Source organism: Sturnus vulgaris, chromosome 2 (assembly GCF_052056855.1).
Source record: "Sturnus vulgaris isolate bStuVul1 chromosome 2, bStuVul1.hap1, whole genome shotgun sequence".
Taxonomy (NCBI): Eukaryota; Metazoa; Chordata; class Aves; order Passeriformes; family Sturnidae; genus Sturnus; species Sturnus vulgaris.
The window spans coordinates 16,747,691-16,775,096 of NC_142244.1; the positions used below are offsets into that span (position 1 = coordinate 16,747,691).

Here is a 27,406-nt window from a genome sequence, read left to right on the forward strand (position 1 = left end):
CACAGCTACTGTGGCCACATATCTTTGCACTTTTCATGCACAATAGGGACACCACCAAAGTATCAGTGACAAGGCCTATAGAGAGCCCCTCACTCTCCCCAGTGGTTGTACAGGGACAGCACCTTGAAGGTTTTCTGACTGCCTCTGCCACACCAGGTGCCTGCTGCTTAGCTGTTGCACACTTTGCTTGGGCACCTGTGGCCATGGAGACTTTCAGGCAAAAGGGCTCAATTTCTGCTGAGGATGAAAATCAGGCTCTTTGATCACCATCTCCTTTTGAAGGTGCCTCCAGCACAATGGGAGATGCACCCTGTTATTAGACCAGAGCTGGAGCATCCCATCTATGGTGCACGTGCAGCTTTGGTGGGAACACATCTCTCTCTCTGATCCTGTTTGCCCCGTTCTTCTCCTCCTCTCTTTTCAGAATCTGGCCTGATAAATGGAGGTGGCAACCACCTCTGTCTCACAGGAACACTCCAGAGACTGGACTGAGCTCAGCCACCTCACTTCCCAGAAGAAAACCCCAGGAACAGCATACAAAAGGCAAAGAGAGGACCCACATCCCCAGAGGTGGATAAAGGAGCTCCAACACCATCACAGTTGAAGAGCTGAGCCAGCTACAACAGAAACATCAGCCACTGACAGAACGACAGTCCTAACTCACAGGAGACCTCTGCAGCACCAGCACATACCCTTAAAAGAAATTTTTATCTTCTTTTTGCCAGGGTTGGGATTAAATGCTTGAGAGTTGGTATTTCTTGTTCAGACTCAGATGTTTATTAATTCCTATCTATATTACAGTGAGTTCTACAGCACTTCTAGCTAACAAGCTAAAAATTGAGACGTATCTCTCTCTCTACAAGGCCTTTTAAGGCCAAACTGTCCAATTAAGAACAGACACTTAAATTATTTTTACTTTTAACCCAATAACTAATCACTCGTGGCCCATAATGCAAATTTTTCTATGCAATTACAGAAGTACCACCTAGACCCATGAAGAAGGTGAAGAAGAAAGACAAACCCTCTGCCGTAAAACCTCCATCTTCCTTTCTATATTGCTTTCTATATTCTAAAATGTTAAATTCTAAGTTTTCCACCATGTGACATTACACGGTCTTTTAAAGCTAAACAGTCCAATAGAGAAATAACACCTATACTATTTATACTTTTGACCCAATAACCAAACTCCTGTGACCCGCAGTGCAGCACTGACTGTCCAACCAGAAACTACTACCTGAAAGCATGAAGAAGAAGGAAGACAGAAAGAGACAACTCCCAAGAACCTTGTCTCATACCTTTTACTATATTCTAAAAACCTGAATTTTACAACCCTTCACCATGTGAAATCACACACTCCTATTTTAATTACACACCTGTGATTCTAACTCCATCACTCAAATTTGGGAGCCTTCTCCAAAGCCTCAGGTCAGAAGCAGTGTTCTCCTGGGGGTCAGTGCCAGAAAGCACAGAAAGCTCAAAAATCCCAGGTTTGTGGGATCCAACACACAGCCTCAAAAGCTTTGTGCCAGCACAGAAAGTCTAAAATTCTCAGTTTCCAGCATTCCAACATACCCCCGAACCCCCTCCACGCCCCTTGGCACTCACCTGGCCGCAGGACCCTGATCTCCAGCAGGTTGGAGGTCCTGTCCGCCAGCCTGGTCCAGCTGCTGTTGTAGTTCTTCCTCCAGAGCTCAGCCACGCACTGGTACTTGCCGGCCTCGGTGTCGCTGGCCCGGCTGATGCTCAGGCGCACGTTGTTGCTGGACTCGGCCTTCTCGATGGCGGTGCGGGTGCGGAAGGCCGCGGCCCTGTCGCCCCACTGCACGCCGCCATCGCGAGTGAACGTCACCAGGTCGTGGAACTCGGTGCTGCCCGCCGGCTGGAAGCGCCACGTCACGGACACCGGCACCCACGACGGGTAGTGGGGCTTGATGATGCACTGGAGGTCGAAGGACTCGTTGTAGGTCACCCCCGGCGTGCGGGAGATGGCGGTGACGGCGAATCCGGCCTCTGCGGGGAGAGAGGAGAGGGCTGTGACACAGCTGCCCGAGGAGGCCCTGCTGTGGGCATGCAAAAGCCAGAGCGTGGTCATCCAGTGGTGCAATCGGCCACTCGGGTTGTGTCAGCTTCTCAGCTGCTACGGCCAAGTGAGGTGAAAAGCAGAGCAAAAACACACAAGTGGTGACTGCCTAAGCAGCAGTGACTGCCTGAGTGAGCACGGGCTGCAGCCATAGCAGGACTGCCCTTGACTTCTGCCCGGAGGAGTGAGATCCCCGAGACACTTGCCTTGCAGGCTGCCAAAACTCTGTATGGAAATGCAGCAGCACAATGGCAAGGGGGTAGCACCTGGCAGAGCAGCTACTCAGCCTCCTGTGATTCACATCTACCTCTTGGGCAGGGCGTCCCACCCTGTCCCCCAACCCCCAGGTCTGCCTCTGGTTGCTGCAGCTGGAGAAGAATGAGGAAAGCAAGGAGTAGCAGCCTTCAAAACATGCATCCTAGAGGTGGCAATGGTTACAAAACCCCAGGATGGAGGCAAACTGGAAGAGAAGCTGGTTGCTCCTGTTCTTCACACAGCACAGCTTTTGTTCTCTTCCAGATCACAACTCCAGGACAGCTTTATTCAGCAGTTATTCTTGCATGTCTGCCACTCTGCAAGATGGTCAATACGCTTCGACTTGTCTATCCCCAGCACTCTGTTTGTTTAGGAGTTGAAATCAGCAGTCTATTAGTAATTAAAAGGTAACATATTCCAGTTAGTCAACTGTAAGCCAGTCAGGCTTACATATTCAGTCAGAGTATTTCCATTGCTCATTTGTTCCAAGCTGCAGAGAGAAGTATTTTTCTTCTCTTCCAATCACTTCAGTGTAGCCAGCAGACTCAGCAGGGACCTTGTTTTCTTCTGCCAGCGCCCCCAAGAAGAGCTCCTCTCTTCAGAGGCTCCAAGGGGCATCCCACATGGACTGACAGTTCTCCCTCTCCCTGCAGTGCTGACCACCCCAGCTCTCAGCAGAGCTGCCACTGTTTGAGGAGATCCCAGACAGCGCAAAAAAGGAACATCTTCTGGATCAGCATGGAGCTTCAGCTTGCCACTGGCTCAAAAAGATGAGCCAGGAGCTCCCTGCTGCTGCAGGCAGACCAGGCACAGCATGGAGCCCACCAAATCTGCACAGCTCCAGCAAGTGCCTCTGCAACCCCATGGCATCACCGTGCCAGAGTTCCAGGACGTGTAATTACTGAGAAAACAGGTCAATCTTCGGGATTAGAGCCTCTCACAGCACGTTCAGTGATTACCCAGGAGGGTAGTGTGAGACCCAGGCTGCCTCTCCTGCAGAGCTGTTGCGTCTCAGCCCCATGTAAGCCCACATCTTCAGACCCTGCAGCAGCTCTCCCGCCCCAGTAAATGTGTTACCAGACCCAGCTCAGAGAAACCCTGAGCCAGAGAAAGCCCTAGAAAGCCAACTTAATTTCACCAAGACCAGATGACTCCATCAAGTTTACTCTGCAGCTGGCCCGGGCAAGGAAGTTCATGAAGTCATGCAGAAGCCAAAAGTGTTTCTCAGGTCTTAGACCCTGTCAACATGGTCATGGCACTCAGGTTAACAAACAAAAGCCCTTCTTCTCTTGGGACTTGGAACAAAAAGCATAAAAGTGAACTGATTTTCTGTAAAACTTCCCTACAAAAATACAGCACTCCCTCACCCCCTCCTTCCATGCCAGACAAGGACTTAAGTCCGTGCCACGCAGAGCCTCAGAAGGTTTGGGAACATCTGGTCTCTTCTGACAGCACATCTCTCTCTTCTGGCTGCTGCTTCTGAACCACCCTGTGGTTAGATTTATGGGTTTGAACATCATCAGCTAAAGAGTTTCTTACCACAGCAGGCTGGCAAACGATGAGACCTTCACTTGGAATGTGAGTGTCACTAAATTTACTGCATTCTTTTTAAAACATCGGTTTCTGAAGCCATAAACCTCTTGCTTTTTCTTAGCACTCTTAATTCAATTTCAAAAACATTAAGCTCAACAAAAAAATACCAGATTCAGCAGCAAAACAATAGTTTTCAATACTTTCTCTACTGTATTTTTATGAGGTACTTCAGCTTTGCTACTTAAAGAGACCTAGGAATTTCTTTGGACTAGACAAAACATGCTCAACAGATTCAACAGCAGAGGAGGTGGGACAACCTTTCCATCCCATCTTCTGGAACTGCTGTGCACTTCGGAGCATCTTAAATTTTAACAAGAGTAGAAGTGACACATTTTAAAATCTCAGTGCTTAATCTCAAGACTTTTACAAGTGGCAGAGAAAAGGGAAGGGCTGACACTTGGGACTCATAGCAGGCCAGTGCTGCTGACCTCATGAAGAACACACTATTGAAACTAGACGAGAATCTTCCTTTAGTTCTTTACAAAAGAACATCCCTACCTGCTTTTGGAAGCTATACAGAAAAGATTTCTAACTCCAGACAAAACAGCCTCTGAAAGGAGGTCAAAAGTAAAGGAGAGGAAAGGAGGAAAAAAGCAAGATTTTCATCAGAATACAATATGAAGTCTGGTCTCACACACATCTTGTCAAAGCTTAAGATTAATACTTCAGAGTACCAATAAAAGCCACACAATCCCCATCCTCCTGCCAAAATTCCTATCTCAACCTTTCAGTAGAGCTCTCTCATTGTCTTAGCCTTGGCATTCTGAAAATCACCTTCTTCAGCCTTCTGCAGATCATTTTTGGAACCAGCCCAAGAGGAGCAAAGTAACTCACAATTCATACAAAATGTTGAACTCCCTACCTGTCCTCTCTTAAATTGATGTGGTTTCACTGTGCTTGAACAGAGGAGCCCCTTGGCAGAGCAGAGTACCAGCTGCAATGATCCCAGGTACTGGTTTGTTTTGGTCACGGACAACATTGTGGCTCCCAGCCAGCAGCTCTGCCTCCCTGCAGAGGCAGTGAGGACCATTCCAGACTCATGCTTTCCGTCAGAGATGCCCACCATTTCTGCTTTTTGGGCCAACAGACGCCCAGCATTTTGCACTCCTGAGCTGGTGTGGGCAGAAGCAATGTTTACCCAGGGCAGGCAAGGAGGCTTTGATGTCCACAAGCTGCCAACGGAGCACCACTGCTGCACTGACCAAAACCCAGCTCCAGTACTGGCAGAACACATCACGGGACTGGCAGCCTCTCTCCTCTGAAGGAACCCTATCCCTCTCTCTCCTGCCACAGCCACCCCTCAGACTTTGCCCCCAAAACAGCACATGCAGGTGTTTTGCACCAACCTACGAGGAGCCGTGGGCAGGCTGCCGGGTGCCTCCGTTTTGCTGGCAAGCAAAGGCAGGAGCGCTGAGAACAGCCTCAGTGACTTGCGGGTGACCTTCTGAGGGACGGCCAGGCACATGGGGGACAGAGTCCCCAGGGCCCCCCACGCCTCAAGTACTCACCCAGAGCAGTGATGGACACCAGGGTGCTCGTGTGCCGCTCCCCAACCATCTGCCACTCCCCATCCAGTGTCCGCGTCCACTCGGCCACCCGGCACTCATAGTGGCCCTCGTCTGCCTTGACGCTGTTGAAGATCTCCAGGGTGAAGGAGCCGGGCCGCACCTGCTCCACCTGGATGCCCCCGTAGCTGCTGCGCTCGGCGTAGGCAGCGCCGGGGTGCAGGGTGCCCTCCCGGTCCAGACGCACGATTTCGCTGCGCCGGTTCAGCTTGTCCACCAGCTGCCAGCTGACCGACAGGCGGCTCTGGGGCCCCAAGCCCGAGCGCACGTTGCAGCCAAAGCGCAGGCTCTCTCCTTCCAACACAGTGCTGGCGTTGTTGATTATCTCCAAGGAGATGCTGGTCTCTAAGGAGAGAAACGCAGACACACAGGGGAGATGACACACACTCGCCACGCTGCTGGCCAGAGACGCTTTCCACCAGGTGCAGGAGACTGCCCACGCATTTGGGTCCAGGCACGTCTTAACCTCATGCGTGACCACATCCAAAAACAGCTGGTGGGCAGCGAGCTGCTCCTGGTGACTTGCACACTCAAGGCAGGTGTAGGCCAAAGCTGGGAGAAATCTCTGCCTACGGCTCAGGAGACATTGCCGTGTCTTCTGGTCACAGGTCCGGGATGGGATCTCAGCAAAACTTGAGGGAATTTCTGTTGCTACAATGTGCACTGCGTGCAACTGGCTCTGCCAAAAAAAAAAAAGCTTCCAGCGCCCTGTGGCTTTTTCAATTCATGTCATCCTGGTCACCATCTTGCCACATCCATTCCTACCAACACCTTTTGGGAGAAGCTCTCCCAGACTCCCACTGCTAGTGACATTATACCACTGTTCAGTAACATTGAAAAAAAAATCTGGTATCTTGAGCTTCCCAGAAGTGTAAGGCTTTGTGGCTGGTTTCTCAGGGTGCTGGTTACTCCTGCTGCCATCCAAGAGTTATGGACACTTAGCATCCTTATAAAAAAATCATCACGTTTGCTCCTACAGCTGGTGATTTATAACAGGCAAGAATCAAATCTGTCTGAAAGGTGGCTGGGTCTAGAAACAATACATTTTAGACATTTGTCCAATGCAAGATTTCTAGCTACAGTGATTTTCAAAGCCAAATAAATGAGACCAAATATCGGTAGGAGAGAAAAGAAATAGAATTTCTTTTGGAGAAATGAGGATGGAAAAAAAAAAGCTAGAGGAAAGGGCTGCATTTCCCTACAAATCTAGGAGATAGGAGGCCAGTATAGCACAAAATCCTCTTGCAGCTACCCTCTGCTTGGTAGTCCAAGCCCAGTGCCATGGTAGCCTGGGCAACCCGCGCATGGTTCGCCATGCCACGACTACCAGAGTTTGAGAGAGCAAATCAAGAAATGAGTCAGCAGAATCTCTCCTCTCAATCTGTTATTTCTGTATTTACCATGTTTATCTGACAAATATAAAAGACATTCAAGGCAATGTTGTTTTCATCAGAGCTGGCTGACACTCAGTGACCAGGACAGAGCTCCATGCTGAAGAGCACTGGGGCTCAAGGAGCACACCTGGTCTCTTCCAGTACAGCTGTCTTGCAAGACAGCTGAATCACCATCACATAACAGCCTGCAGGAACCTAGCAGCTCCTAGGATAAACCAAGGCCAAGCTGGTCTCCCCACTATGCCTGCTGAGTACTTCACAGAGCACCCAGCTCTCTGCAGAGTAAGGCAAGGAGAGAGATGTAAGGAGCAAGTCAGAGGCTGTCACACGGACCTTCAGCTTAATAAAGAAACTGCCAGCTTGGTGTCTTACCAAGGTGGGGCCATGACTCTCCACCTAGTAACCTGACACACATCCTTCCTTTTCATCCCTTTCCCAACAACAAAAAACGCATCTTGCTGAACAGCACGTGAACTCTTACCCTCCCTCTCCTGTACTGCTGTGGTCTGGGCACATCACATCTTTCCCAGCTACCTGCCCAGCACACCAATGCCCCCAGGAGGGGATGTGCACACCTCTACTTACTGAGTGGCATGACAGTGATGGGGATGTTCTTTGGCCTCTTGCTCTCCTTGTCAATGAAGTCTCCCGTCACGGTCTTCTCGCGCTCGGTCACGCGGCAGTTGTACTTGCCGCTGTCCTCGAGGCGCAGCCGGTAGATTTTCAGCACAAAAACATTGTCACTTTCTTTGGCCACCTTCAGCTGGCCCAGGGCCTCGCGCTGGGCAAACTCGTTGTTGAGCACTGGCACGGCGTTGGGTCCCAGGCTGGCGATGAGGGAGCTGTTGAAGGCCCAGGAGATGGAGAAGTAGCGGTCGGGGACGTTCTGCGCCTCCAGGATGCAGCGGAACTCCGCCGGCTCGCCCACGATGTACATCCGCTTCTCTGTCTCCAGCCGGACACTGAACTCCTTGTCTGGGGAGAGACACACCGACCCGTGTCAGGATGGCAAAGCCCACCAGGAGAGCCAGCACACCTCATGTGAGGTGTTCACATCTTGCTACTCCCTGCACAGCCAACATCCCTCAGACAAGCACACCAGAGGTAAAAACGTCAGGGACTTGCTTTTGTTGCGGGCTGCGCTGCCAGAGAGGCACCTTCCTGCCCATCAAGCAAAGAGCAAGCAAAGGCTTCCTCAGTCACATCCCTTTCCTCCAGGCAGCAGCTCTGGTGTGACACCAGCATCCAGTACCACTGTGGAATATGGCCTGGAGCCTAGTCCTACTCACACCCTGCTCAGCTAGAGTCAAGAGGCAGAACCCCTGGGGATATCAGAGAGGAACAAAGAGTTCAGCTGGGTCTTTAGATCCTTAGAAGGAACCTGTGCTAGGGGCTAGGAGAAGAATTTTGACTTGGAAATGCAATACAAAAGTGCTTGCTGCAATTTTTAGTTTTATTCTCTGCTGTATCACTCTTACCTCCTAACTTACCAAAATCCTTACTGTCTGTGCTAGCACCAAGTGCTTAAGATGTATATTTTAGCTTCTGTGCCAGCCCCAGATCCCTGACCATGTCAGAAGACAGGGCCTGACACCCAAGCCTCCTTGCTGCCCTCGGCTGACACTTCCCCTGGCCGCAGGCAGTGCCTGGGCCCTCCTTTGCCCTGTCTCACCCTGCCAGCAGCCCCCCAAGTGGGGCACATGGCAAACCCCAGGCACCTAACGAGGCACAGCCCCATTTCCCATCTCCTCCCACTGCCCAGCCAAGGGAGAAAAAGCAGAGGAGACACTGACCAGTGGCTTGCACGTTGATGATGGCGCCCTGCGAGCGTTTGCGGGTCATGGCATACCAAGAACCATCCGGGTCCTGGATCCACTCTGCTGCCTCGCAGTAGAACTCGCCCTGGTCTGAGGGGTGGAGGTTGTAGATGGTGAGTTTGGAGGTGGTCTCCCCAACTTTGTCCAAGCGCACGTCCCCCGTGGCGTGGCGCTGGGCGTAGGCGCTGCCGGCGCGCAGGACGAAGTCGCGGCTGAGCGAGATGATCTCGACGGGCGCCTCGCTGCCCCGCTGCCGGTGCCACGCGATGGAGACGTGGCTGTGCTGGGCTGTGCTCTTGGACACCTCGCACTTCAGCTCCAGGGAGTCGTGCTCCACCTTGTTGAGCGTCTGTGGGATCGCTGTGACCCGCAGCGAGTCCGGGATCACTGCAGCAGAGAGGACACAAACAGCCCAGAGTTAACAACGCCGGCTGCTGAGCGTAAAGGCCAAACGCTTAAAAGAGAGCTGGGGGAGAAGTTTCTTTTTACATCTGCAATTAAACATTAAGTGTTAGCAAGACTGTGTTAACTCACATTCAGATCTTAAGAAGAACAGAATCATCTCCAAAGCCCTTGGCTGGGAAAGACCATGACCTGCAGCACAAACTAAGTGTGCAGCAGTTTAATGCATCCATTCTCCATCGAGGCATTTTGTCATGAGGAATCTCTCCTCCATCATGTGCCCCACAGCATATTCTGTGACCCCCCTCTTGCCCACATCCTCCAGCCCTGTCATGGTCTTCATCCCTCCTCAGTCACTGATGGGGCTAAGCAAAACGTATTCACTTCCGTTAATCTTCTTTCATAAAGTCAGGAGATCCTGCTCCCTTTTCCTTCGTTTATATAATTTCATCTTTTAATGACCTCCCCCAAGCCAAAGGAAGGGGTTTCTGCATTCAGAGGGAACTGGCTCCTCTAAGGGCAGCAATACAATTGCATCCTGACAATGCTCACTCCCAGGACACAGCCATGTCAAGGCACTTGGTAGCAAAACTGCTGGCTATATTTCCAGTTGATAAACCAGAGGAAAGGAAATATAGCTGCTAAAATCAGCATGAAAACCAAAAACTGCAGGCCCCCAACCTTGCTTGGATTTAGCAAGAGGTTCTACCACCAGAAGTCAGGATTTTAATAAAGAAGCCTTTCTAGACTGCTGTCTCAAGAAACATCATGTGGAATAAAGAATGTAAACCTTCTCCCCAGCTCTGCAGACAAGGCAGTGCTAGCAAGCCTGTTAATGCCCACGGTTTTGCCACATACCAGTGGAATATAATTAACATATCTCAGTTTGGTTTCATTGATAGCACTAGATGGTTTGACAAAATTAGCTGAGCTGCCAGAAGCTGCATCTGTTTCATTCAGGCACTGCTACAGAGAGCAATGAGCTGCAGTGAAGAACCATTGGGATTATTTACGGCAGAAAAGTCAAAATCAGAAGAGGGCAAAGAAAAAAAGGAACAAGCTGGGAGTAAATGAGAGGAAAATCTTCCCACATCCAATCTGGATGGGAGCATTTTCTTTTACTACATGTTCATCACCCAGGTTACTGCCTGACAGTTAAAGTACCTTGTAAGGCTGCTTACACTGCAGACCATTGTCTCTGTCCCTGTGACCACCACGTCTTCCTCCCTCCCTTCCCCTCATCTCTCTCACTGGAACCTCCATCCCCTGCTTACTGGCAGTAGTTTCTGGCCAGGACCCTTTTTACTTCATCCTTCCCCTTACCCCTGACTCCTAAACAGTGGTGACAGCACAAACTAACCTTGCCAGTTCATGCTGCCTGCACAACAAGCTTTAAACTTCTCATTTCAAACCTTACTGAGTAATTTTCACAGATGCATGGCTCCTTTCTCTTCGCCCTCAGGCCATGGGCTCTTACAACTTCTCTTGTGTTATTTAAATAAATTAAGCCTCATCATCATCTCGCTGGAGTGACTTTCCTGCAGAGATGCTTTGAATTCAGAGCCTCTGTGCAATAGATTATGGGGTGAAAGCAGGTACCTGTGAAGGAAATGTGCATGTCCTCTCTCCCCTGATCTGAGAGCCCTGCATACCTCACCAGTTCCCCGTGTGCCCCCCAGCCCTGCTCAGCAGCACAAGTTGCTCTCTGGGTAAGCACAGGGAGCTGCTGACCCCAGGAGCCTGTCTGGCTTTGCAGGACAAGCCAGGTCATGCTCCAAGAGGGGACAGACACTTGGCTTGCCAGATGTGGAGCTGCCCACTTCCCTGGGAGTAATGCTGGGAAGCCTGTCTGAAGGCAGAGTCTCAGGCAAGCACCTGCCACATCATTCCCTGAGCTGGTTAGAGGCTAGAACAGACATCATTTTGCCAGCTGGAACCATGACTTTATATTTCCAGGTCATAACCCACCTGGAGGGTTAACATCCCTTATCCCACATAGGCAGGTTTTTGCAAAGTGCACTCCTGGAAAAAAATCAGGAGGTGTCAGCGTGTGGTTAACACTGTAATTTAACTGTGGTAACACCTGACACGCTGTGCTGCATTGCTCCTGCTACTTTACTTAAAAAAGCCAACCAAGATCCTCCTGGTTAGAGGAACTGGTACGACCTTCTGGGTTGCACACAGCCTTCAGGCTGTTGTCTTACATCAGCATGGCAGGAATGAATATACATTCAGTCGGTGCCACCTTCCTAACCAGGAGGACTTGAGACCTGTTTGATAAATGAAAGCCCAGTTTTTCAAGGATCAGATGATCGGGGAGGAACAAGTCAGAGCCTTGACGTGGCTGGGACAACGAGGAGGCTCTGTGCTTCACACCATCACTCTCATGCTTGGCCAGCGATGCACAAACAGCTGTTTTATTTACACTGCAAGATGTGCCTCGGGTACTGTGTTCAGTGAAGGGGGAAGTTGGCAGGAGAAGAGAAAATGCTATTCCCAAGGCACAGACCCCCTGGGCTGCACCAATGAGGGGTGACTGAGAGGGGACCTCATCAATGTATGCAAGCGTCCGAAGGGCAAGGCATCAAGAGGGTGCAGCCAGGTGGTGCTGAGCAGTAGGAGGAGAGAAACATAAATAAAAACTTATTTTCTGTGAGGATGACAAGAGCACTGAAACAGGCTGCCCAGAGAGGCTGTGGAGGATCCTTCTCTGGAGATACTCAAAAGCCTTCTGGACACAAACCTGAGTAATGTGCTTTGGGGGACCCAGCTCAAGTAGGGAGATTAGATTAGACAACCTAGTGAACCTTCAGTAGTCTCTTACAATATCACTCATTCTGTGACTCTGTAACAAGAGAACTATAGGCAAGGCTTAGCCCATCAGGCTGCAGCAGACGAAGGCTGGAAGTCAGAGAGAAAAAAGGAAGCAGGGAACATGGCAAAGGTGCTCACCCGGGCAGGACAGAGCATGCAGGATCTGCATTCTCAGAAGAGAAGTTCCTCCCAAGCCAGTCACCCTGCTCAGGCTTCACAGCCATCAGTTTGCAGATCAGGACACGAGCGAGTCTTTGCACAGTGCCCACCTGGGAGCCCTGGCTTTGCTGCCAGCCGCCCACACTCATCCTGTAGCCACCTGCCACAGAAAGCTCCAGGGCTTCTGGGGACACTCTGCAAGCTGAGCTCCACTTGAAAGCAAGGACAAGCTTAGATGAGAGTCACCTCCGTGTATGAAAGGGAGCAGAGCCACACCTGAATCAGAGCCAAGTGGGATGCTGCAGGACACATCCTTCTGCTCTTTCTCACTCAGTTCCTGCCTGTTCTTCCTTTCTTCTCAACGTGCCAATCCAGACAGCCTTCTCTGCATATCCCCCAGCATCCAGACTTGTTCCCTCTTTGTCCCCAAACACAAGTCCATCCCTGCAGCTATCACGACCCTCTGCAAGTGTCAGTAAAACTCCCTTCTCTCCAGCATCGAGGTTAGGTTTGGCAGCAAGCAGCTGGAGGAGAGAAGTGACTAAAAAGCAATTCCTGGGAGCAAATTTACTGTGCTATCATCTCTGAGCCAGTCACAGCTGACAGCTTTGAGCTTGTACTTTCACTTAAAAGCAAGGAATACAGCATTTCCTATGAGTCCCCAAGCCACAGGTCACTGCAGAGGGCTCTGGATGGGCTGCTGAGCACAGGGTGCTCAGAACCAAGTTTTGAGAAATATTAAATATAAATATTTCCACTAGAGGGTGTCAGGGACCCAGCCAGGGAGAGTTGCAGGGCCAGGACCAGGAGGAGGAGCTCAGAGCTGCTCCCCACTGGCCAGGGCAGCCCTCCTCAGGAACCCTGCACACCCAGCTCCGGACAAAGCAACCTCAAATGCACACAATCAACGAGAATTTGGTCAGCTAATTACATCTAATTTCAGGGCAAGGAACTGGTTTACAGTCTCCGAGAAAACAGGTGGGGAGCAGAGACTGGAGTTCCCAGGTGCACACCTCAACACACTTTTCTCCAAGCCCCAGGACAGGCTCCAGGCTTGCAGCAGCTCCCAGTGCCATGCTGAACTCTGCCCACGCACACAAGGATGATCCAGGTGTCTCACTTTTCCCCAGGCTGGCTCTGGTTCATCCTTGGGTCTCCAAAACCCCAAACACCTCCAAGGGGTAAGCTATGAAAGCTTTTATGAGCCAACACCAAGAGATCTACCAACATTTTCTCTACTTCCAGGCAAGGCAGCAAACCTGCCCGAGACTCCCTTTCCTTGCTAAGTGATGCAGGAAGAGCATCAGGCTGGAAGCCAGAGGCTCTCTAGCTCAAGCTGGTGAAACAATGCTGTGAAAATCACTTAGCACCACAGCAGTATTACACTTCAGGCTCTTCAGGAGTGAAACAACTTAAGATAGGCTACCCAATACAGCTGAACCATCTCAGGGCCACTGCAGAATAAGCAAAACCCAATAACCTCTTCTTCCTGAATGTCCTTCTCAGATTTCCTTATAGCTTTTACCCACTGATACACTTTAGAGACAGTCTCTGGTGCTACCCTGTGCCCCCAGCTGCCTGCTTCATGCCAGATGGACAGAGCTAAGCTTACCAAGCTAAACTTGCCAAGTATCAGGTGTGAACAAAGAACAAATACATACATGCCCTACTCCTAAGAAGCTGTTTCTGGCTAAGACATATACCCTGGATTTTGCAGGGAATTAGTGCAAAAGTTCTGCTTCCATCTGCCCCACGACATCTTGTTGCCCCACAGGGATCACAGCTCAGTACCAACAAACCTTCCAAAGCCCTCCAGTTGTGTGTGCAAGACACAAACGAGATGCTCAAGGGGAACAGCAATGCCTGGTGAACCCAGAGCTGAGCACTGGGAGGCACCTGAATGACAACAAGGGTGGGAATATGAGGAACACAGAGCTTTGTTATTAGACTCTGCAAAATCTTCTAAGCCTTCTGTGGCCACCCATGCCACATGCCCTAAGCATGCCTATAAAAAAGTTCCAGCTGCCTCAGAAGTTTCCTACTAAATTTGCCCTAAATCGAGACACCAGGTAAGGAGGGAGGGTCTGCCCTCCAGGAGCAGCTGGAAGGGACCTGCTGTCTCCCAGTCACTGGAAGCTCTCAGGGATGCACGTTCCTTACACCCCTGCCCCACAGCACGATGCATTCCTATTCTGCACAGGATCCAAGTACGTGTGCAGGCGTGTGGGAGGGAGTGGTGATAAGGCAGGAGCAGTACTTAGATTAGCAGTGTAATCCTCTGGAGCCCTGGTGCCTGGCAATTAGCTGTACATGCTGATCCATACCTGCTGCAGCACACCAGGCACTCCTCCCTGTCAGTGAGGAGCGCGTGTAGTGCCTTCATTCAGCAGGGAGGAAACACACTGCAAAAAAATATGCTGCAAAACGGATGAACACCCTCAATGTCAGCTCTGCAAGAGGGAAGAACAATCTGAGCTGATCACACCACTGGTAGCATCTCTTTAGCTTGTCTTATTTTTAAGTACCACCTAGAAATTCTCAGGTGGCTGCAGGCAGAGGAAAGTTTTATTTCTACTGTTGGTGCTTATAAAGTCCCTCCACTGACCAAGGTCCTACCTGAGGACCAGAATTTGAGAAGGAAAACCTACCACCCCAAGAGGTATTTTCACTGTGGCTGAGGGTGCAGGCTCTCTGTGCAGAACTTCCCCTCTTCTCTTCCTTGCCTACCAACACATAGCCACAGGCTCTGGCTACCACGGGGAAAAACAAACATTAATAAATAGTCTGGTTGTTTGGGGATTGCGTTCCTTCAGCAAAGCCCCATCTGCACTGAAAAACAAAGGCAGATAAAATACTAGTAATTGTTTAACTAGACTAAAAAAGAAGTCATACACTTCTCTGAAATAGTGAATTCCCTTCAAGGTCCTGCAAGGTTCTTTAGGCCACACTACTGCTATAGCCTAAAGAAAAGCAGTCAAAATATACTTTTCACTTTCATGGAAGTATTTCAACCTTATTTTAAATGAGAAGTTTAACAACGAAGTCACTTTCAGCTACAAAACAATCCAGAAATGGATAGTGAAGCACTGAACTCACTCTCACTCATATCACTGCAGCATCCTATGGTAAGAGCAGGAAAAAGCCAGAATAAAATAACATCCTCAGGTTGCATGCTTGCAGCTTTTTTAAAAGGGCAGTTTGCTACTGACTGAGATGCTGGCAGAAGACAGGAGGGGAGCTGAAGAGTTAAGTGAGACAGCATGGCAGTTGTTTCACAGTAGCAGTAATAAATCCTCCCATTACAATGGTATCCTTATTGGTACATTAACGACTGCCTGGAATGATTATACCAATAGAAATGCATCTCCCTGTGCAACTGGGTGAGTTCAAGCAGCAAGTGAGAAAGGGCAGAGGAAAAAAAAAACAACAACAAACCAGAAGTAACTAATGTAGGTGAAAAGGGAGAACACCTGCCCTCTCCATTTCCCTTGGGCTTTACTCTGAGGCCCCAGCCCCACCAGCACAGCGCTGTTCAGATCACTCCTTTGAGTGGGTGCTCCTCCAAAAATGCTAGCCCCCTTCCCCTGACTGCTTTGGGTGCAGTGTGGCTGAGAGCACACTCACAGCCCCTGCCCTCAACTAAAGCTGCTTTTGGGAACAGCAGAAGCCAGGCTCCTGCTAACAAGCTCCTTCTCTCTATCCACCCATGTCCCAGAGCATCCCAAGGAGCATCTGGTTATTAGGACAGCTAATTTAGGTGGAAAAGTTCAAGTCATCTCATTAAAATTTAAAAAAAAGAGAAGAAACCAGAAAGGGGTGGTAAAAGGACAAGGCAGCACCCAGCAGTGAGAGTCATCATTTGTTCATTAAGCAAAAATTATCTGGAGTGTCAGCAGAGCGAATCCTGATGACAGCAGCCCAAAGGGCAGAGAGGCTGGGGATGGAGGGGTGGCCAAGAAGTGCCATGAGCTGGGTGTAGGGCAGAGAGCACAGGATTCATCCCTGCTTCCATCTCCCAGCCAGCTCAGGGAAGAAAACCTTTATTTCCTCACACATCCACGCTTTTTTTTGTAATCCTGCTCTGAGAGGTAGACGTGCTCTGCAGGGACTGTGCAGATCAGTCTGCAAGTAAAAAATAGGCTTGAGGAGGTGGCAGAAATGACATCCAAAAGGACATGAATGTTTGCTTCTCTGCAACAAGGAAACTTGTACTTGGTAAAAGGCTGGATGTCCCTTCTCGACTACCCAGCACTTGACAGGAGGTGGTTCCTGGACAGGCTCTGTGGTCACAGAACACCCAGGCATGATCCAGGCACAGTATGGCATGGCCCTGCTCTCACAGCTCTACCAAAGGTAATGTTCACACCCTGGCTCTGCTCTGCTGGCCCTAGGACTTGTCCCAGCCCCAGCTGCTGTGCTCAGTGACACCTGGCCAGGCTGCTAGCTTAGCCCAGCCCCACCAAAACAGAGCTTGGGGGAGACACCCAGGGAAGGCAGCAGTGGGCTGCAGACCACCATGTGCCACACCGACCTCTCACCTGCGGAGGCAATAACCTCCAGCAGCAAGCCAAGCTGAGACACACCACAAATCCCTCCTCTGCCTCCCTCCCTCTTCCACAATCTCACCTCTGTGAGGGTTTAGCTCTCCTGCTGATCCCAAGCACCAGCAGCCACCGCAGCTTAAGGCAAGCCTAAGCCACTGCAAACACGAGGGCAGAGCGCAGCAGCACGCAACTCTTCCACCGAGGGTTAAGCTGATGTGTTTTACTTAACAGCACTTGTGAGCTAAGAGCAGGGATGTGGGAATTTGTGTGGCTTAAAGGAGCACAGGGCAACCTGCTAAGCCACAGCCTCCTGGAGCCTGCAGGACAGACAGGGAAAGCAGAAAAGAAGCAAACACGGAGCTGACGCAGCCAAGGCTCCTCTGAAGCTGGGCAGGCAACACTGTCTGAATGTTCTACACCTCTGAAGCTGAAGTTAAGGAATGACAGAAATAGGAAGCTTAGAAAATCCTCTTTTCTCCAATTTTTCGAAAAGCCTGATTTCATTCCACCTAGTGCACTTCAGCAGGCAGGAAATACAAACAGCTGAACAGGGAGAGTGGTGCACTATAATTTCAAAACACATCCCAGGCCACACTGACCCTGGACTATAATAACGTTCGTGGTGCTTTATAGTCAGGTAAGTCACCCTTCAAAAAAATCAATTTTCAAGGAGGATTCATTCTCCTCTACTTTGGCTATACAAGCAACACTAGGAGATAAGAGTGCAAGAGCTGCTTTCAGAGATTAGTGCCCCCGCTTCAAGAGCTCGGCAGAGATCACACAGGAGGTCAAGGTGTGCACGTGAGAGCTGTTTTTCCTTCACTTATTCAATAATGAAGGTTTTGAGACCTGCAGGCACCGTTCTCCCATCTGCCTTTGGGTACCTAGCCTGTCCCTAGAGGAGCAAAGCCCACCATCACAACTTCCAATATCCCCTCCTGTCCTACTCCCTTAGGCTCAGCAGTGATTTATTTTTGCCTCTAGGGCAAGACAACACAAACCAAGGCACACTTGGGAGACGGTTTTTGCAAGCAGAATCTGAGCCTATCCCCTCCAAAACCCACTTTTCTGCTGAACACACAAGAATGGAGCATTTCAACCCTCACAAGCAAAGTACCAAAGAAAGCACAGAATTTGGCTTTACTCTCTGTTGTAATAGCTAAAATTCCTCTTCAGCCCAGGTCTGGGTCTTAAGCTGCCATGGAAAGACAAAGAGAGAACACCCTGATGCACAGACAGGGAAGGAGAGAATCACATCCTTCACATGCAGATTACTGAGAGACATAGGATAGTTAATAGGTAAACAAGAAGTTTTGAAATCTAAGGGGAAAACCAAATCCATACCAACTAAGACAGTGGAAATCTTTTCTTCATCTATCAGTCCTGTTTAAAGCACGGAAACTATTTGTAACATATTATACAAATATACATCTTCACCAGACAATAACCATCTAGTGAGCCACAAAGTCAGCATGAGCTGGAGGGATTTCTGGAAGCTGGAAGGAAGGGTGGTGGCTCTTTTGCATATTTCCAAGCTACTTTCTTCCAACAAGGTTTTGGCAGGTCAGAAGTGTTACTCTGAAGCTGGCACTCTCATGAATGAAAGGCACAGTCTGGCTCTTGCAGGATGGAGTCCAAGTTCCCCAGCCACAAGGGCCACCTGCTCTTCTCCTTTACTAGAAAATGAGGAAAGCATGATTAAGATGAATAAAGCCAATTCAGCCAAATAGTTGACAATCTTCTGCCACCTGGTCAAGGTAGCATAGATAAAACAAGGTAACATCCACTTCTGCAAATCTGTTTTCTTGAGGAGTTTATTTTCTACTGTATTTCTGCAGTTTGGCCTCTTACTCACATGGCTATGGTCATCTCTCCTCTCCAAGCTTTGTCTAGTTCAGCTGGTGGTAATCTGAGGGACAGAAGATAAGTAAAAGGGAGGTGAAATGGCTCTGCTTGAAACTTCTGGGCTTTCCAGACAGCAAAAAGTGCAATTGTGTAGCAATGAGCTAGCCTGGAAAAGCTAGTGTGGCATGTATAAAAGGTTGACTTTCTGCATGAGAGTGTCTGGCATCTCTGTATTAGTATCTTTTAATAAATGAGTTAATTTTTATATGCATTGATCTCAGCAGCACAGACACGCCACTGATGGTTACAGTCAGAAGGGAAAGCTCAGTCTTCCAAAATACAGGTAGGTCTTCTAGGGCACAGTGCTCCAAGTTTTCCAGGACATCCCAAATCCTTTGCAGGAGACTGTGGGCATTTAAAAATAACTGTTCAGGAAATAAATTTCTCATTAAAATAAGCAGAAGATGCTTTTGGCGCACCCATCATTAACCCAAAGGCACACAGTGCATCAAAGCAGTGCATTAAGAAACCCACTCAAAATAGTAAAGAAAATAAGTCACAAAATAAACTAGTAAATAGGAAGTTTCCATGATGTCTCCAGTGCAGGATCAATAGCACTGACTCCAGCAGAATTCAGCATTTTATTTATAGGGCCTCCAGCCCTTCTACTGGTAAAGCTTCTGAATGAGAGCCAAGCACAGTTGACACACTCCTGTCCCCAGATCCACAGACAGCTCCAGTTTTCCCACCCTGTGCTTGTTTCACCATTGCATCCGAGTGCAAAAGGCTCTGCAAGCTGCCAGCTCCCCAGCTGCTGCTCCCTACCCTGCAGGGAAATGGCAAAATGGCCAGCATGAAGTATGTCACTCAGGCTGCTCCCCAGGAATGCCCTGGGCAGAGGTAGGCTATGGAGTTTAACTGGCTGAGATACCCAGGGATAAATGCCTGGGAACAGCAGCAGCACTCTGCTGGCTGCTGTCAGCTCAGCAGATGGAGGAAAGCACAGCATAATGGAAACATCACCAACTCACATCAGCCTGAAATGACTCTGGAGCAGAAGGAGGGCGAGGGAAGTTCTAAGCAGTTACAGATCTCTAAATGTCCTGGGCTGCTATGAAAAGAAAAATGAGGCAGTAAGACAGAAGGTAATCCTTTCTGGACTGCTGGAAGACAAGAGTCTTCAGGAGGGGCTTCTCAGCACTGCAATATTCTTGGACAGTATATTTTTCCATCTTTTGTACCAGCCTCTGGCTGGTAAATGTTCTTAGGCTGGCCTCCTCATACAGATATTTAGGCTTCCAGGAGACTGCACCACCTGACAGTGTAGTGTTTGCACCTGTCTCCCACCTAACTTTAGCAAGTGGGCACTGCTTTGAGAATGGCTGAAGTTCCCAAAGTGAGAGGGAAGACAGCAGTTCAAGAGTAAGTTTCACAAATTTAATTAAATAGCTGGAGAAGCAGAAGAGATACACACCACATACTAACATTTCTCTGTGGAGAACAATGAAATGTTTGGTCAACCCTCAGACACCAAAGAAGTCACCTCGATAAAACCATGGGGTATGGCAATCAGGGAAAAGCAGTGACTGCACTTTTTTGGATACTTAGCAATTCAACCATGAAGCAAAACCCACAGGAAACCAAACTTTAGTAGTTCTTCTGCCCACATTTATTCTTCTTTCTTTTTATAAAAATCTTCATCAAAGTTAGTACTGGTATCAGCATTCTATCCTGTTTAAAACAAGGGACTCACTCAAACAAAAAAAAAACCACTGAAGGTAGACTCAAGAGCTTTGTTTTGTGGCATAGCTAGGACATGTCCTCCCTTCTTGCTTGTCACTGTTTTGCTCCTGTAACAAAGCAGGACAGTTTTAAAGGCTATCATACTTCAGATCACAGCTAAATTCCGATAAACACAGCCTTCAAAAAGGAAGAAAAGAGCTTTAGATTGTTCCTTTTCTTCTTCTGTTACATTGAAATGGTATGAAGGTTTTTTTTCCTTTTTTTATGTAATTATTCTGGTGGGGTTTTTTTTGGTGTTCTAAAACCCTTGCTTGAGCACATTAGGTATTCAAGTCTCCTGTGCCCTGGCAAACTCAAAGGTGACTGAAGAACTAGTGGAATCATGACAGCACCCATGGGAGAGTGGGGAAATCAATCCATAAGGGAAGGGAGCTTCAGTCAGACTCTTACATTAACAGGCACACTTGGGAAAGAAATTCCTTGGGAAATACTCCCTACCTGTGGCCTGTTAGCAGAGATGGCTTCAAACAGCTCTTTTAGCCTGGTTCTCTGAAATGCCACCTCTCTATAGCAAAACAGACTATACAGCAACATTGCTCACTGCTGCCCCAAAATAAGCAGGCAAGTGATTTAAAAATAACCAAACAAACCAAACGTCCTCGTTTAAGAAAAATGTTCATTCTTCTAGCCGTCACTGGAAAAAAAAACCCAAAACCACAACATAAAAGAGACAGAAAGCTATTTTGCCATAAAATTCATTGCAAGTTTATTTGAGTACTCAATCATCCTCAGACATTCTGGATCTATTAAGGTCTGGTTTATGCCAGAGAAATCCACACAAAGTGATTTCAGTTAAACTAATGCAGCCTGTTATCCTTGCTGTTTAAAAAGATATTTGTTGCAGACTTTAATCCATGCAGTTCACCTTGATAATTTCAGGAATTTATGGGTATACACAAAGGGGTGAGGGTGTAATAAGACTGTGGAAAAGACACACAGGCAAAATGCAAAACTCACTACTTCACAGGTTACAAGAGAAAAGCCAATTCCTTTCATGCCATCGATGCAAATTCAGCCCCCAAGAGTACCCAGAAATAATATGAGAAAAATGTGAAGATAAAATTCCTAGGAGGCTGACAAATGCTCTTCCTTTATCCACAGAGCTGCTGAGGTGCATGCCACCACACTGGGAACAACAAGAGCACGGCCTTCCACCGGCTTAGGAACTCTCTCCTATGGCCCACAAGATGTTTGCCTATGGAAACACAGGCTAAGAGTAGGCAAGAGGCAGCCACATCCCCGAGAAATGTGTCATGTTCACCCTGAACACAACAGTAGAGACAGAGTGGGTGGATGTGCATCCTAACAGGGGCTACCAGCACTGGCTTGCTGAGTTTCACCTCCACCAGTCTCCTCCTACCTTTTTTTCCCCCCCTGCATTTATTTTAAGCAATTAGGTCCCTGTGATTCAGTGTTTTTCCTTTAAGGAAAAGAATCATGTATCTGTTTTCCACCTCTACAGTTCGTGATGACTGCTGTGGTTTTGCCCTAGGTGCAGACCAATACACTGCTGAGAGAGATTTTGAGACAGGACTTTCCACTGAACTATGGAAGCACTGGCTCCCTCTTGGAAATGCTATTTCCACAGAAGGACTGATGCATGCATGGCTGGTGGATGACAGCAAGACTCTCCCTGCTGGGAGTCAGGCACACCTTCAAGAAATTGCTCCACTGGGAAAGGAGGAAAAGCAAGGTCAGTGAACTCAGTCCTTCCCCACTTTGCAGTGCACAGCTACTCACGGAGATGGGCAGCACTGAAGTCCCCAGCCTGGTTTGGGGCAACCAAAATTCTCCACCTATCTATGGGTCAGACCTGACCTCCCAGCAATGCAAACAACATCACGCCTCCCCAGAGCAGCGTCTGACATCTTCATCCATCACAGCCGTGTCCTACCAAGTCAAGAAACCTCCCATAGTGCCAAAGATGTACACAAAACAAAGTGACCACTTACCAATCCTCACAGTAGCCCAACAGGTTGGCTCCTCCTTAGCAAGCAGGGTGCTCTGATTCTTCTTTTCCAAAATCACCAACCACTTCTTGGGACACAGCAAAAGAGAGCAGAACAGGGCAGACAGCTCCCTGCAGCACAACACTTTTGGGTGGAAAATGGCAGGATTTTCCCAAGGTGTGATCAAAGTCTCTTTTTCCTTTGCTACCTTGATGGCTGTGCAACCCCAGGCAAGCACAGAATCACTGCCTCTCCAGCCTCCCTGCACCTAGAACAAAAGCCAGCAGTGTCCTGGGAGAGGCTTTGCTTCCTGTCCATGCACCAGCTCCTGACACATTCCAGAAAGGAAAGGCTGGATTGTAACCTGCAGCCCCAGAGATACACCAAAGGAAGACACCATCAGCTTTACAAACTCAAGAAACTTCACCTTCCCGGAAAAATAATTGCAAGGTTTGGGCTATGCTTGTTTTTCCAAAGCCCCCAGTAGCTGTCACATTATTAGAGCAGATTACAGAGCATCTCTGCTGACATGCTCAATGGCAAACACCTGTGAAAACCTCTCATTTTCCTTTTAAATATTTCCCTCCTTCCTGTCTTCCACTTTTTATTATTTTCATTGTTTCTTTGCAACCTCATTTATCTTCAGAGTCAGCCATTTAGATTTTAATAAAAGGCTTCACTGTCTATCCCCTTTTTTCTTCAAAGGCCCCGATTTATTTTGCTGCCTCTTCTTGGTTCCCCCCAGTCTAATTGTTATTATTTTTAACCTTCAGTAGCTTCCTTTGCTTTCTTCTCCATTCTAATCACTCCCTGCTCCTGTTTTCCCCTCTCTGTACTAAATCCCTTTCATCCCTCACCTCCCTCTCCGCCCCTGGCCAAGCATCCAAATACAAGTGGAGCAAGCGTAACCAAACATAAATATGAAAGGGATCATCCAATTTCAGCAAAATTGCTTGCCCCTACCTATTCAAATATTTAACTTGCAATGACTAAACTCAAGAAGATCATAAATTTTTTTTTACAGACCTCTGCAGGTCTTTAATAAACCTCAGCCTGCACCTCGATGACAGCCAGAGCTGCACTTGCTGAGCTGTTTCCTATGCATTACAGCAGATTTGCTCCGAGGTGAGCAAGAGGGACGCCTGGGCTCGAATTAGAAGCAAGGAGATTTCATTCCCCAGTTGCTGGTTTATTGAAATTCAATGCCTCCCTCTCACCTGACGCTTTGTTATGCTAACCCCTACCAGCCAGCAAAGATTTCCAGTCCATGGGGAAGGCAAGCACCCAGACACTCAAGAAACCCATGGAATTGTGTCCTGCAGGTCACACTCCCATCAAACCTGGGAGCTGCTGCATCCTGCAAGGAGGCATTGACAGGAACCCTTGTAGGGTCCCACTGCCCAAGAGAGGGGCCACTCCTCCTAAAGGAAGGCAGACATGGGGGAGTCACTAAAGGCTCTCCATGCCAGGGGACACCAGGTGACGGCCACATCTTGCACCACATTATGGCAAGGGCTGTGGGGGGCTCCTCTTGCCTTCGAGGGGTTCTGAACCCCCTGCACTGAGCACCCATCAGGGTCCTGCACTGACACTACATGAAACCTTGCCATCCTTTAGACACCACACGACCATTTCATCCCTGTGGGCAAGGAGGAGGAGAGGAAGCCATCTCCTACTGGGAACACACAGCTCCCACTGCACTTCCACCCTCCTAAAAAGTGCATGGGCTTGCAGACCTGACAGAGCAGCTGAGCTGGAGGAGTTCAGGGCTGAGCAGCCAGCTGGGACACCAGCTACCCCAGCTCATCTCCCCAGAGCCCTGTGCTGCACAGTGATGTCTGAGAAGAAAAGATTAAACCTCCAGAGAGCTCACAATGCCCAGGGATAAGCACATTGGGAGCTGCCGGCCCCTTTCACTCACTGCTCCACCTGGGGAAAAACGCAGAGGCACAAGGAGGGCATGACAAAGATACAGACAAGGAAACCACGCTTGGAGTGTAACAGAGCCCTCCCTGGAGTCATACTGCACTTTACAACATTTCATTAAAAGTAAACCCTCCTGAAGGGAAGGAAATAGCATCTTTCTTTTCCAAAACGGGGGAAAACATGCAAAAGCTGAACTGTACATGCCCCTGGGTGAGGCAGTAAGACAGCCTATACTATAAATGCCCACCAAGGAGTTTTGACATAGCACTGCCACAGCACTGGCAAAAATACTGCATTTACAGAGTGGAACTGGGCTGCAGAACAAAGTAATCGAACTCTTAATGCCTTCTCCCCATTTCTAGAGGAGACAAAAGGCTGCTTCAAATGGTTATGAAGACTTTACTTGTGGCCAATCTGGCTGAAGGAGAAGGTATCTGTTTTTGTTTTACCTATACTGTGAGTTAATTCCTGTGTTTTACACTGGCTGTTTACACCCACCCTCAGCCACGGAGGTGCCCTCAGCAATGTGGGAAGCCTTGGGTGAAGCTTTGCTGGAGCAATCCTCCTGCACTCTTCCATGTGCAGCGCTGGAAGGGGCTCCTGCCTGCCCAGCACACACCCAGGCACCACCAGCAAGGACCTCAGGCTCTGCTGGGAAGAAGGTGCTTGTGTTTAACATCCCACAGGAAAAGCAGGTCTCACCAGTACAACCAGCCCCACAGCAGCCAGCTGTGAGCTCTGCAGAGGGAAAGTTTTGTAAAACACCCCAAATTCCCCAGCATCCCTCTGGCTGCTTTCCCACAAAGCAGACCTCAAACCAGTCTCTCGCTAGGAGGAGATAAATAAATAAAATAAAATACACCCGTGTGTGGGCTCATGCAATTTTAATCACACTAATGTCTGCAAAAAGGGGGGTAGAGGGGTGGGGGCAGGGAGGGATTACGGTGCCACTTGTTCAAAGCACTCCCGTTCATTCCACATCTGCGATGGCTTTTTGAGCTCCCAGAGATGTACAAAGTGAACCGAGCTGTCTCTGCTTTAGTCACCGTCTGCTGCTCGTGTCAGCTCAGAGCACCCCGGGGAGCCACTGCTCTGTGCTCTGCCAGCTCATTACACACCAACAGAGGCACCTGGAGGGGGGGAAGCCAACAGCAGAGGAAACCGAGCATCCTAAAAAACAACGGGTAACTTAGGGCAGGAGTTACAGCAGACCTGCTTCCCATGGGGCTGGGGGAGAAGGGCAGGGACAAAGAACACCCGAAGCTCCGCTGGGAATGGTCTTGCCTCAAAGCAGCAAGGACACTGGAAGAGGGGAAGGTGACAGCCTGGACCAGGCATCAAGACAAGTGGGTGGCAGAGGAACACTAAACAGGTAATTGTGGGCATCTCTGGGGTGGAAGGAGAAGGCAGCAAGATGGAGCAAAAAGTACTGAGTGCCATTACCTGCAAAAGTGCCAGGCAAAAAGCTGGAGGAGGGTGACAGAATCTAGTGGCTTGTGGGGCTATAGTGATGGTTGCCAGCTGTGTCAGTGCCTGCTGTGCTTCAGAGGTGAAGGAGAGGAGCTCATGGCCACAGCAGGACGAGGGGAGCTCCATCTCTCTCTCACCTGACCAGGCAGCTCTGCAAGCCCCATCCCTGCCTCTCAGCGGGCCTGCTGCTAAGCCAGCAACACCAATGCCCACAAAGAACACAAAATGCCTAGCAACCATTTGGGAAGTGGTCCTTTCACCTTGCTCAGGGATCCCTGAGAGCCACCAGCTGTGGGGAGAGGCAGAGGCGACTGAGCTGCTCGGGGGGGCTCAGGTATTAACTCGCCCCCAGCCCCTGGGACCTGGACACAGCTCCCAGATGGGGATTAAAGCCAGCTAAATGAGAATTTCAAACACACACCCTGCAGCAGCAAATAATCAGGTGCCAAGAAGGAGATTAACCCTGTGGGGCTGAAGGAAACAAAGGCATAAGAGCTGGTCTGTTTAAGAAGCTGCTGCTTCTCCCAGACAAACACAAATCCAACCAGGAGGAATCTGAGGGCAGTGCCTGCGTGAGAAATACTGATTGCTAGGAAATATAAGCCTCTGATTTCATGCAGATCCACAAGTTGCACGAAGATCCATCCCTGCAATAGCTGCTAAGCAGAGGCAGTGAGTCAGGTAGTCTCCCACCCAGGTTGTAGCACAGGATCCATCGCTTCAGAGCTTATTTTAGCTGATGGGGAGCAGACCACAGACTCCTGCAGCAGTCCCTGCTTTGCAAACTCCCAGACCTACAGCAGGCAGCACACAGCACCCTGACAGACAAGCAACAGCTCCTCAGCTGGGGTCAAAGTGACACAGGCCATTAATGGAGCAGCAGGACTATGGGGATGGCCTTCACAGGTCACAAAGCCTGGTTATTTTGGGGACACACTTATCAGCCAAGCTGGAGAGGGCGCTGTACCTGCAGAGCCAAAAGAGCAGTGCCCTGGTCAGCATTTACTTTTTCAGGGGACCATCCATTCAAAGCTAAGAAGACAGAGAATGAGGAACTGCTCCTCATCTGCAAGCAGATGCAGCCAGTGGTGCTTTTGGGAGGAGGCTCTTCCTGCACTTTGCTGGCAGGATAACAACTGTGAGAGATGTTCACGTGCTCCCTACTCAGGGGCTAGCTGTGTGTCATGACAGGCTTCAAGAGACATATCCCTAATGCCCGTGCTGCTGCAACAGGAACATGGTTCCCAGTCAGGCAGCCTCCAGCAATACCACCTTGGGCTGTGATCTTGTCAGGTTTCATAAGCTTAATCAGCTCTGCTCTGGCTGGCGTACAGGGGTTTCACAGACAGGCTGGCTGGCTGTCCTACTGCTCCACACAGCATCCCTGAACGCTCGACAGCAGTGCTAAGTCCTGGCAGTCAACAGGAGGACTCACATTTCAGTCTTGTCAACTTCAACCAGGAGATAGTTAGGGACAGGATGGGTGTCCCTGTGGGCATCAGCTCAGTGGACCACTGATAGAGCTGGGACTGCAGTGCCTGGCTCCAACTCCTGACACTTTAGCAGTGATGGAAAGCACCTTGCAGTAAGAGATTTGAGCAGGGGGGTCTACAGTGGCTCTTGGGGGCACACGTGTCATCTAAAACATCTCATTAGTGCAAACTGTCCACAGCTATCCAGCTTAACTCAGCCCTACCAGAGCATCCTGTGGCCTGAACACACCACAGGAGACAGCCAGTCCATCTTGCTGTACTGATGATCTGTGACAGGGCTGCCTGCACAAACTCATT

At 49.3% G+C, this 27,406-nt stretch overlaps 1 protein-coding gene across 1 annotated transcript in view; it reads right to left on the bottom strand.

The window, feature by feature from the left end:
• Window positions 1-27,406, bottom strand: part of IGSF3 (immunoglobulin superfamily member 3) — a 93,196-nt gene that overhangs the window by 24,549 nt on the left and 41,241 nt on the right. The window contains exons 3-6 of the mRNA XM_014882810.2: window positions 8,681-9,091; window positions 7,473-7,862; window positions 5,437-5,838; window positions 1,606-2,010 (exon numbers count right to left, since the gene is read on the bottom strand). Coding sequence (XP_014738296.2) covers window positions 1,606-2,010; window positions 5,437-5,838; window positions 7,473-7,862; window positions 8,681-9,091 — 1,608 coding nt within the window. The remainder of the gene's footprint in view (window positions 1-1,605; window positions 2,011-5,436; window positions 5,839-7,472; window positions 7,863-8,680; window positions 9,092-27,406) is intronic.